Here is a 12,457-nt window from a genome sequence, read left to right as displayed (position 1 = left end):
TTTTGACAATGTTATAATTTAGAGAAAGTAATGTTGAACCATTAAAAATAGTTTTTGAAAGTTATCAAAGTTTTTTGCCAAATTGACTTTTAACAAGTGCTTTAGGACACCATCACTAGAAATGCTACACAAGAAGGCCACCCACCATTGTGTAGCCCATCACCATTTGATTATAAACAAACAAACAAACAAACAAACAAACAAAGCAATAAATAAATAAATACCCTCAACACAATCACAACTATCTTATACAGAAAATCTGATCAATAAAGCATTTTACCCCTATTTTACTTTGGCTAAAAGTATAAGCAAAGCCTCATGTCTGCATAAGATGGTAGATTAAAACTAACAGCCAAGAGTACTAAGGTAAAAACTAACTGGACTAGGGTTCTAAGGTTTATAGAAGCAATTGAGAATATTTCCCAGAAAGCAGTCTCTGGCTAGTCTGTAAACTTAAAAACAAATTAAAAAAACTCCCTCTGGAGTTCTTGCTTATAGTACGCATTGGTACACTATAAGCATCTCTAAAATCATACTTTCACATACAGTTTACAATTTAGCTACAAAGACAATTTCAAGAAGCGGGTATTGGGGAGAGAAGTGTTTGAACGGAGGAGAAACTTACGGAAAAAAGTACACACATCTTAGGAAACGATAAGGACTTAGTTTACGTATTACAGACATCTACTAATGTACAGAATGATATGGCTTACTGAGAAAAAACCCTCTCTATCCTCAACCATTCAGAAAAGTCACTGCCAAGGAACTGGCTGTGTTGTTGGCTGATGACTTTGCCCATAAAATCCAATACCCGGAGGCCTGTAATACCCTCCATTAGTCGGTGGCTGCGGAGACTGCTGCTGCTGCTGCTGGGACTGCATCTGTTGCGGTTGCTGTGGCTGTGGGGCCGGTCTTGCTAATCCCATTGCAATATGCGAAGGCAGTGGTGGTGGAGGTGGCAAGCTATTACCTCCATATCCGTAAGGCATAATACCCATCATCATACCGGCAGATTGAACAAATTGATTTGCCGGTGAATTTGCAGGAGGTACCGGAGGAGGAGGTGGGGGTGGAAATGGAGATTGCATCGGGTTCATGGGTTGGATACTTGTGGGTGGGACAAGCGGCATAGTACCCATCGGTTGCTGTTGAAGAGAAGTAAAATAGCTCGTATTACCAATTTCAGAATTATTAGCATCTGCAGAAGACATTGGTTTGTCTAACTTCATCCGTTTCTCTGGAGAGAACATGGGTAAATTAGAGATGAATCCAGCTGATTTTTATTGAAGATACTACTTCAACAGATTCTTCAACAGATTCTGGTACAACTACTGCTGCAAGAAACAACTGCTCTAACTAATTCTGTTATTCCAGCTGTGGAAAGAAGGTTCTTGACTGTAACTACAAGAACCTTCTTTCCACAGCTGGAATAACAGAATTAGTTAGAGCAGTTGTTTCTTGCAGCAGTAGTTGTACCAGAATCTGTTGAAGAATCTGTTGAAGTAGTATCTTCAATAGAAACAACTGCTCTAACTAATTCTGTTATTCCAGCTGTGGAAAGAAGGTTCTTGAAGTTACAGTTGTAACTATCACTCCATTGTAGTTGTAACAAACTAGTGCTTACTTATAAGATTATAAATACATCATTGTAATTCATTCTCTGTATTCTTCTGAAAAATTAAATAATAAAGAAGTTCCTAGTTTCTTCATGGTATCAGAGCATGCTCTCTCTTACGAGTTGATCCATGGCTCCTTCTACTCCTTTGTTATCTTCTCTCATGGCTTCAACCTCACTTCCTCCAAATCTCTCATTACTGATTTCAAACTTCTCTTCATTCATCACAATCAAGCTTGATGCATCAAATTTTCTGATATGGAAAAATCAAGTGCAGAATATACTAATTGCTACTAGTCTTCTTGGATTTGTTGATGGAACTATACCATGTCCACAATTGAGAATAACAGATTCTTCTGGTTCAGAAAAAGACAATCCTGAATACCTGCAATGGAAGCTTATCGATGCACACCTGCTCAGTTGCATTACTGCAACTTTGTCACCTGCAATCTATTCCTCTGTTCTTCATCTTCATAGCTGTGCTGAGATCTGGACTGCTCTACATAAGCAATTCACTTCACTTTCTCGATCTCATGTTCATCAGTTGAAGAACAAATTAAACAGTATTTCTAAGAAAACAGACTCGATGGAGACTTATCTTTCCAAGATCAAAGACTTGGTCAGTCAATTGGCTCTTGTGTCTTCATTTATAGATGATGAAGATCTTGTTTTGCTTACCTTGAATGGTCTTCCTGATGAGTATGATGCCTTCAAGACTACCATTCGAGCCAGATCAGAGTCAATTCGCATGGAAGAATTGACTGCTCTTCTTTTGTCTGAAGCTGTTCATATGGACTCCAAACTTCAGAAACTGTCTTCTGAACCTACTATGGCCTGTTCTTCAGTTCGAGGTACTTTCAATACTAATCTCAGAGGTCGTTCTTCTGGCTTCAGAGGTCATTCTTACAGAGGCAATAGAGGTGGTCATTCTTCTCGAGGCAATCCTCGCGGTGGTGGTAGATCTAGCTCTAATTTCACCAATTCAAGAAACTTTTCTGATCAAAGAAGTTTTTCTCGCAGCAGAGGTCACTCTATAACTTGTCAGATTTGTGGCAATTCTGGTCACTCTGCATTAGACTGCTGGTATCGAATGGATTCTCAGTATCAGTCTTCCTCTAGTTCCCAGCATCCTTCTGAGTTCAACTCTCGAGCCTTTGTTGCTGCAACTCCCTCAGCATCTGCTACTTCTCACACGCCTTGGTACTTGGATTCTGCTGCTACAGATCATATCACACATGATCTTCATCATCTCAGTCAAACACAGCCTTATCAAGGGTCCGATCAAATCACAGTAGGTAATGGAACTACAGTTCCCATTCACAACACTGGTAAGGGACTGCTTCCTACACCTCATTGTTCCTTTCGTTTGAATCATGTTTTACATACACCATCCATTTCCTCTAATCTTCTGTCAGTTCACAAATTTACTAAGGATAATAATTGTCTCATTACCTTTGATGATTCTAAATTTGTGATTCAGGACAAGGATTCGAGGAGAATTCTTCATCAGGGTTCTAGTACTAATGGTCTATACCATTTTTACTCTCCTACTTCATCCATGCTGCCTGCTGCCCATCATTCTTACTATACTACATCACAGACATCACCTGTTTCTTCCTCTATTTGGCATAATAGATTAGGTCATCCTTCCTTAGTGAAGTATAATCATCTGAAACCATTGTTGAAAGTTTCTCATAATAAAATGGACTCTGCTTGTACTGATTGTTGCTTAGCTAAAAGTCATAGACTTCCGTTTCAATTGTCTAATACTACTGTAAATGCTCCTCTTTCTCTTATCCATAGTGATGTATGGGGGCCATATTCATCTACATCTGGTTATAAATACTACTTACTTTTTGTGGATGACTTTAGTCGCTTTACCTGGCTTTTTCCATTATCTTATAAAAGTGAAGTATGTGACAAGTTCATAGAATTCAAGGCTTATGTTGAAAACCAATTTCATACTTCATTAAAAATTCTGCGCACTGATGGTGGATCTGAATATTTCACTAATAAAATGAAGTCTTTCTTGAGTACTCAAGGTGTTATTCACCAACACTCTTGTCCTCACACACCTTCTCAGAATGGTATTGCTGAGCGCAAACATCGGCATATAACTGAAACTGCTACTGCACTTCTTCATCACTCATCTGTGCCTTTACAATACTGGTTTGATGCTGTTGCTATTTCTACTTTTCTTATTAATAGACTTCCCTCTTCTAAGCTTGGTCATCAATCTCCATTTGAAAAGCTTTTTCAATACACTCCCGATTATTCTTATTTTCGCATATTTGGTTGTCAATGCTTCCCTTGGCTTAAGCCTTATCAGCCTCTCAAGCTACATCCTAAATCTGTCTCTTGTGTTTTTCTGGGCTATCATCCTTTTGCTAAAGGATATCGATGTCTTGATCCACTTACTGGTAGAGTCTATCTGTCTCGACATGTGGTCTTTAATGAGCACGTGTTTCCCTTTGCTCATCTGACTTCTTCTATATCTTCTCAATCCTCTTCAACATCTTTACCAACCACATTATCTGAGATTCATTCTTTTTTCTGGCCTTCTTTCTCTTCTTCTACTGGTTCTCAGATTCTCTCTACTTCAGTTCCAAATTCTGCAGTCCCAGAATCTGCAGTTCCTTCTGTCCCAGTTTCTGCAGTTCCTCCTTCAGTTCCAAGTTCTGTAGTCCCAGCTTCTGCAGTTTCTTCTGTCCCAGTTTCTGCATTTTCTCCTTCTTCTGTAGTTCCAATTCAGTCTATTTCTATTGCATTACCTCCTCTTCCTTCTTCTCAGTCTAATCAGCATCCTATGATTACCAGATCCAAATCTGCTGCTACTACTACTACTCCTCACTGTTTGCTTGCTTCCTCTGTCCTAGACTCAGTTTCCTACACTACTACTGAACCTCCTTCTTACCGAGAAGCTTTGCTGTCTCCTGTTTGGCATCAAGCTATGCTCGATGAATTGACTGCTCTTCAGCAACAACATACATGGTCTTTGGTGTCTCTTCCATCTAACAAAATTGCCATCGGCTGTAAGTGGGTTTTCAAGATTAAACGAAATTCTGATGGCACTATTGCAAGGTATAAGGCCCGATTGGTTGCTAAAGGGTACCTACAGCAAGAGGGTATAGATTTTCATGAGACTTTCAGTCCAGTGGCTAAGCAACCCACTATACGAATCTTACTTTGTCTTGCTCTTCACTATCAGTGGTCCCTTAAACAGTTAGACATTTCCAATGCCTTTCTCCATGGCCGTCTTGACGAAGAAGTATTCATGCTTCAGCCTCCAGGTTTTGTAGATTCTTCTTCACCTAATCAAGTATGTAAACTACACAAGGCATTATATGGGTTGAAACAAGCACCACGTGCTTGGTATTCCACCTTTTCTCAATACTTATTGTCTCAAGGCTTCATTAATAGTAAGAGTGATTCTTCTTTATTCATTCAAAAGACATCCACTTCAATCACTTATCTGTTGGTTTATGTCGATGACATCTTAATCACTGGTGATAGCTCTTCTCACATTCAAACTCTCATTACAAAGATGCACAGTGTGTTCTCCATGAAGGAATTGGGTGACATTGCTTATTTTCTTGGTATTTCCGTCCAGCCTACCAGCTCAGGATATCTATTATCTCAGTCTAAATATGCCAAAGAAATTCTGCTTAAAGCTGGCTTGTCATCTTGTAAGCCTTGCCCTTCACCCATCTCAGTCAAACCTAGTGTTCCTCCAAATGCTGCTTTCCCATTTTCTGATCCAGCTCTTTATAGAAGTATTGTTGGTGCCTTACAATATCTCACCATTACCAGACCCGATCTGTCTCTCTCTGTTAACCAGGCTTGTCAACATATGCATGCCCCTACCATTGGACATTTTGCTGCCGTGAAGAGAATTCTTAGATATGTTCAAGGCACCCTCACTCATGGCTTGTCTTTCTCCTCCAGTACTTTTGATGTGCATGGGTATTCCGATTCCAATTGGGCAGGAGATGTTCTTGATCGAAAATCAACGTCTGGTTACTGTGTTTTCTTGGGGTCCAATTTGGTCTCTTGGTCTGCCAAAAAGCAGGCCACAGTATCTCGCTCCTCCACTGAGGCTGAATATAGAGCTTTAGCCAATACCGCTGCTGAGTTAAGTTGGATTTCCATGCTGCTCACTGAAATGAGTATTTCTTCTCCTACTCCACCCATACTCTGGTGTGATAATCTCTCTGCAATAGCTCTAGCTTCCAATCCCGTATTCCACTCCCGTTCCAAGCATATCGAAATCGATTGTCATTTTGTCCGAGAGAAGGTTTTGGCTAAACAATTTCAGTTACAATACATTCCAACTATGGATCAGCTTGCTGATCTGTTTACTAAACCTGTCAGCGTATCTCGGTTTCAATATCTCAAGTCCAAGCTCATGGTTCTTGATTGCCCCATCAGCTTGCAGGGGACTATTGAAGATACTACTTCAACAGATTCTTCAACAGATTCTGGTACAACTACTGCTGCAAGAAACAACTGCTCTAACTAATTCTGTTATTCCAGCTGTGGAAAGAAGGTTCTTGAAGTTACAGTTGTAACTATCACTCCATTGTAGTTGTAACAAACTAGTGCTTACTTATAAGATTATAAATACAGCATTGTAATTCATTCTCTGTATTCTTCTGAAAAATTAAATAATAAAGAAGTTCCTAGTTTCTTCAATTTTAGACCACCACTCACAGAGGCAGCCTCCTCGGCTACAAGAGATGAGAGAACAGATGTAAGCATCTGTGCAGAGGATGTAGAAGCAGTAAGCTTAGCAGCTACAGCAGCTGCTGTTGCCTTCTTGTTCTCTTCTTCGCTTGTCCTCTGAGCTGCAAAAGACATCGCAGGTGGTGCCAATGGTGAGCTGGATGGATGAACTAAAGGTAGGTTGGGTTCAACCTTTATACTGGATTCTATCTGTTGCTTAGTCATGTTGAGGGAAGCAGGAACGGGTGGTGATGTCAGCCTCTGCTTCATATTGCTCATTTGCTCAATCTGACCTCGGGCAACCTGCACACCCATAGACAAATGTCACTGTTTATCCCAGTAAAGCAACTGACGAATTCCAATTTTCATGTTGCATGAGAACAGACAAGCATATTTTACGGAATATTTAATCAAGAGACTACAATTATGAATTAGCAATGATATCATGATTAGGGAAACAAGCGTTCACACAAGGTGTCTGACAAAACAGTACCGATAAAGCCTCCACTATGGTAGATTGTTTTTGCAAATATGTGAACGTATCACGTGGAATATGTTGCACACGCACATGTTTCAACCAGAAGATGCGAAGGAAATCATCATTGGTAGTCAACCACATAACGGTAGAAGTGTTCAGCAAAATGGTGTTTGTTTGTGCAGTGATATTAGGTTGGAAATGTAAGATAAAATTGGTGTTTGTTGCACTAGTGTGGTGCGGTGATATTAGTTGGTTGAGATTAAATCTATGAAATTGTGTAAAAGCCCTTTATTAGAAAAAGGTGGCTTTGTTGTTTTTGTAAAACCGGGTACAAAATAGTCTTTTCACCTTTAATAACATGGGACAGGATTAGCAATCCTGCCGTCCACATGGGAATACTAATACATTATTGAGGGGTATTCATAGTCCTGTGGGACTCTTAGTTCCATCCATTTTTCCCAACCAAACATATATTTTGTGGGGCCTGCAGGATTGCCCATCAAATCACATGGTTATTGGAGTCAAAACAAACATGGCCATAGAGTTTAGTTGAAGAAAATTTCAACCATCATGGATTGATAGCCTTTCCCTCCATGGTATTCAAAACACATCTGAAGTGACCTCCATGTAAAGAGGTCAGAGTTTCCTTGCTGTGGCAATGGGAAGGTTATTACAAAAATTTAGGGGAAAGCATAGTGTCAAATTGGGGTACGCACCGTGCATCGTTTTTCTTTTTTCTTTTGCTCTTGTATCATATCACATCGTACGATTTGTTAACATCTTTAAAAATTGGTGGAAAATATAAATATCTTGTGAGAATAAAACATAAGCAAATGTAAAATCATTAATAATAATATTACACAAGGTTCGTAGAGTTAAAAATACGCATGCATCAATACTAAATACCTAAGAAGCATGGACACAGATACAAGAATGGAAATTTTCAAAAAATTGGGATATGGAGAGGGGATACAGCATAAAAAACATCTTTTTTTTATATATTTTATTTGGAATATATATAAATATTACATCTACAAATAACTAAAAATAACACTAATTCAACATAAAAAAATAATTCAATCTATAAGTTTTAACTTTATCAAATATAAAAGAATACTGTTTTAACTCGTATCAATCATAAACTATCATATCAGAGTTGTTTGCCTTATCCACATCAGAAATTGTGGGTGTGCTACTAGCCTAAGCAAAGAGGTGGACACATTTTCCTGTAATCATTACAACTAAAAAAAATAAAAAAATTCAACTATCAAACACCAATTTAAAATGACAATTTAACAACGTCAACCATCAAACACTAACTCAAAAATTAGGAAAGAATGCCACTTAATTATTGTTCAAAGAATAAGGAAGACAATACTACTTAGTGATAATTAACATAGACATCATGTTTACATAGTGATGATTATGAATTTATGATGGTCTTTTTTACAACTCATGGCAAGATAATTGTCTTTGGCTCACATCTAGAGGCAAGGTACACATGTCCCCAACATGTTTGGGTAGAGAAAAACTAATTAAAAAATGATACACACCACGTGGCATGTCCAAGGCGTGTTGGTGTCCAACACGTCAGATACAACTATGGCAGAAGCATCCATGCTTCATAGCTTAACAGAGCGGAGAATTAAATTTGGAATAACAAATTATATATATAGCACTTTAGTACATTACTATATTCTCAAATCAAATTTACCCACAATTTTTTTCTTTTTTCTTAATAATTATATAATATGTTTTCCATTATTGTCTTCAATCGCTCTTGATGTTTTTAAATTTTAATTTAAAACTATTATGTACTCAATTAGTTTATTCATGACAGAAATTTCAAGCTTTATTCGATGTAGCTGGGTATAAATTAATAGCACAAGACAATTAATACCATATAGGTAAATATTTGTAAAAAAAAGTATCCTTCTCATCTTTAACAATATTTTTTTAATGTTGATGAACTTTTCTAATGACTTTAATTTCAAAAACATAAGCTCAGTTACTTTTTTCCCAAAATTGTTAAAGAAAATTTAAGCATATATCATATGTATCGCATATCGTATATCACCTCATGTATCATATATGTGTCGCAAGATACATTTAATACAAGATACCTATTGGCAATATGTATTGACTTAACTCTAAATATATTGAATCGTAAGATATTTACAACATTGGGAAAAAAAGTGTAATATAAGAAAAGGTTGTTATAAAATTAGATGAGTATAAGAAATAAGAAAAGACATAATTCATGCAACCAATACAAAGTTGATATGAACAGGTAACTGTCAATGACTATTCAAAAGACAATGAAGAGCCCAAGAAAAGGTAAAAACTATATCACTAGTCCACTTCATACTTCTGCTAGTAACTTCATGCATTGTAAAATTTAGAGATGCCTGCGAAATCAGTTCCACATAAAGTTGGACAGTTTTGCCAACACTAACAGTAGATAAGCAAGTTGCAAAGACAAAATGAGATCCAACTATCACGGGGATTTTAAAAGACAAGTTTTAGTACAAAAACAGACATTGCACAACATAAAATTGAATGGCAACTTGAAAAAGCCTACGATTGTGGGACACTATGATGATAAATGTGGACATGGATATGGGTATATAGTGAGTAAAATGCATACATTTAATTAATTACTATGTATCCAAAGTTTCGTGTTGGCAATTGCATAACGTAGAAAGCTAGAGATAAGTAGATATGATATGCATCTAGGGCTGCAAATGAGCCAAGCTTTATTATGTTTGGGTTTGTTTATTAAGATTTTAGAGAGTTCAATCTCCAGCTCAAGCTCGAGCTTAATAAAAATTTAACGAACCGTGCTCTAGTCGAGTTGGCTTAGGCTTGACTCGAACTCAAGTCTGTTCACGACCCTTAACAAGCCAAAGAAGTTATAAATTTATACTTGTGTATGAGACTAAAGTTACAATTGAAACTTTGATTATACAATTATATATAAAATATAAATAAACATAATAAAAAAAAAGTCAACATCTTATCAAAATAATAATATCTACCATAACTATTATATAAATATAGTATCTATAGTTAGCTATTATTTACATATAAACAAATTTAGCTATTATTTACATTATTTAAATATATAAACAACATATTTATCTTGTTTATACATATTTTTACATTATTTACTATATAAATAATATATTTATTCTATTATTTAAATAAATGTTAAATGAGCCGAGCTAACGAGAAGAGCTTTAGTATGTTTGGGTTTGTTTATTAAGATTTTAACAAGCTCGAATTCAATAAAAATTTAACGAACCGAGTTCAAACGAGCCCTTACCGAACCGAGCTCGAGCTTGTTCATGAATGACTCTGTTCATTTGCGGCTCTATATGCATCATAACATCAGATATATTACATTTCATATTACATTTTCATTCCCATGACCATAGATTCATTTCCTTTGTTATTTCTGTGGGATTTTTTTTCTTTTTTTTCCTTTTCTAATCAGCAAAAAAAGCTACATACTTCTCAGAGCTTTTGTCTTTATTGTGTTTTTTTCAAATTTGTGTCTCTATTTTTTTTTTTTTTATGTCCATCTACTGTAGGAGGATCCAAAAAGTCCACAAATAAATAAAATCCAAAAAAAGTTGACTAAAGCCAAAAAAGCTAACTTTTTTTTTTGTCTTTGGTGAACTTTTTTCTTCTTTTTTTTGATCTGTCTAGTGAAGTATAACCTAGAAGTGTAAAGCTTCTTGAATTTTGTTTTTTTAAAGTTCACTAAAGATGAAAAAAACCAGCAAAAAATCCAATCACAGACATCCAAAGAGAGAGAAAGATATTCAACTCCAGCATGTCTGAGACGAAGGAGTAATGTCCGTGGCAGATGCAGCTACTTAGAAGCAAACTACATAATACTTATGTAGAAAAACTCTATATTATCATTGCATTAACTTGTCAATTACGTAGTATATAAATAGAAAGAAAAAAAATCTAAACCTTAGGACTAAAATACCCTTATACAGAAAATAAAAATAACCAAAATATATTTTAATTTCATATTCCCTAACAAAATCATAAGGTGAACCCCGTGAGCATCGAGAGTTTGTTGAGTAGAAACTAAAAATGTGCAGAAGTCAGTCTTGGTGAAGAAGTCCACAAGATGCAAGGAGGACACCGAAGGCAACTTAATGGTGCCCAACTGAAGATGTTGACAAACAAAAATACATCGTTTCATGTTTTTCCAAGAAATAGGATACTCGCCCAGAAATACACACAAGCAAATAGTGGACTTTCGATCAGAAATATCAAGTCATCACCAGAAGAGAGCAATAGGTCTAAAATATAATACCAAAGAAATAACACAAGCAACGTAACAAAGCAACGTAATGAGTAATGCAAGGTGCAAAAACAAACTACCACATGAACATATGGAATTTTTTTTATAACTAAAATGAACACATGCAATATCGGGATGGTAAATGTAAGATAAACAAAACACCCAACCAACTTGCAATACAAGTAAAGTAAGATCATCAAAAGAACCTACAAAGCACAAATGCATCAACTTAGTTTCCATAGTCATGTTTGACACAGGTTAGACACCAACACACCTCGAGCACACCAAGATCTATCAAAAACACTGTGGTCTACCCCATTTTTTTAAATTTTTTGTTCTTTGCCTAGACACGTGTACTAAGGTAAGACACAATGCAAGACATGGTTATCTTGACATGAGTTGTTCAAACACTTGTCATAAATTTATAATGTTCACCACCATGCAAATATGTTGTCAGTGTTAATCATCACTATGTAGTATTCTCTCCCTTACTCTTTAAACAATAAAATAAGTAGAATCCTCTCGCTTAATTTCAGAATTAGTGTTTGATGCTTGAAGTGACTGAATTGTCATTTTAAATTAGTGTTTGATGTTAAAATTACCGTTTCTTTCAAATGTAATGGTTATAAGAAAACTTTTCTTCTTCTACTTGTGATACTAGCACAACCACAAATACTCATGTTGATGAAGGCAAACAACTCAGATGTAATTTTATGATTGATAAAATGGTATTTTTGATATTTAATAAAGTTTTAACTTATAGATTGCGTTGTTTTTTTCTTGCTGAATTAGTATTAGCTTTTCATTAGTTTTAGTTGTTTGTGGAAGTAATATTCATATACATGGAAAACACATATACAATATATTTTTTTTGTTGCATCCCTACCATGCCAGTATCCTTATTTTTTGGAAATCACACTTGCCCGTGTCTATAACCGTGTCTGTGCTTGGAGTACTTTATGTTTTGATAAATAGGATGATCAAGGACAGTATCTCTAGCGAAAAAGAAAGCATGTACTTAAAGAGCTCAATAACATTGTAATAAATGATTTTGACACAATGAATTATCTCATTAGCATGCTTAGACTCTGAGAAGTTGATGCAAGAGGGAATAGCCCTCCATTTCAAGGCCACAGACTGAGACATGGGTGCTTAGGATGGAAAAGATTTCCAGCGTCTAGGGTTGTTCAGAGGAACATAAGATAACTTTTGCAGCTTGTACTTAAGGGTTGGGCCGAGCATTGGTGGCGTATGGTGAAACGCCAGTTTGAGGGAAGTAGCACAAGTTGGTTTGGGAAATGTCTGCAAAACTCTCTAA

General features: G+C 36.3%; 1 protein-coding gene across 1 annotated transcript; it reads right to left on the bottom strand.

Moving 5' to 3' along the window:
• Positions 1–226: 226 nt before the first annotated feature.
• LOC114307663 (uncharacterized) lies at positions 227–1,280 on the bottom strand (the record flags this gene model as incomplete). Its single annotated transcript, XM_082896951.1, has 1 exon — positions 227–1,280. A coding segment is annotated over one exon (528 nt), but the record flags the coding sequence as incomplete, so codon positions are not given.
• Positions 1,281–12,457: the final 11,177 nt, after the last annotated feature.

This window comes from Camellia sinensis, chromosome 12, assembly GCF_055761805.1.
Source record: "Camellia sinensis isolate YWXY chromosome 12, ASM5576180v1, whole genome shotgun sequence".
Classification (NCBI taxonomy): domain Eukaryota; kingdom Viridiplantae; phylum Streptophyta; class Magnoliopsida; order Ericales; family Theaceae; genus Camellia; species Camellia sinensis.
This window is presented reverse-complemented; position numbering and strand designations above follow the sequence as displayed.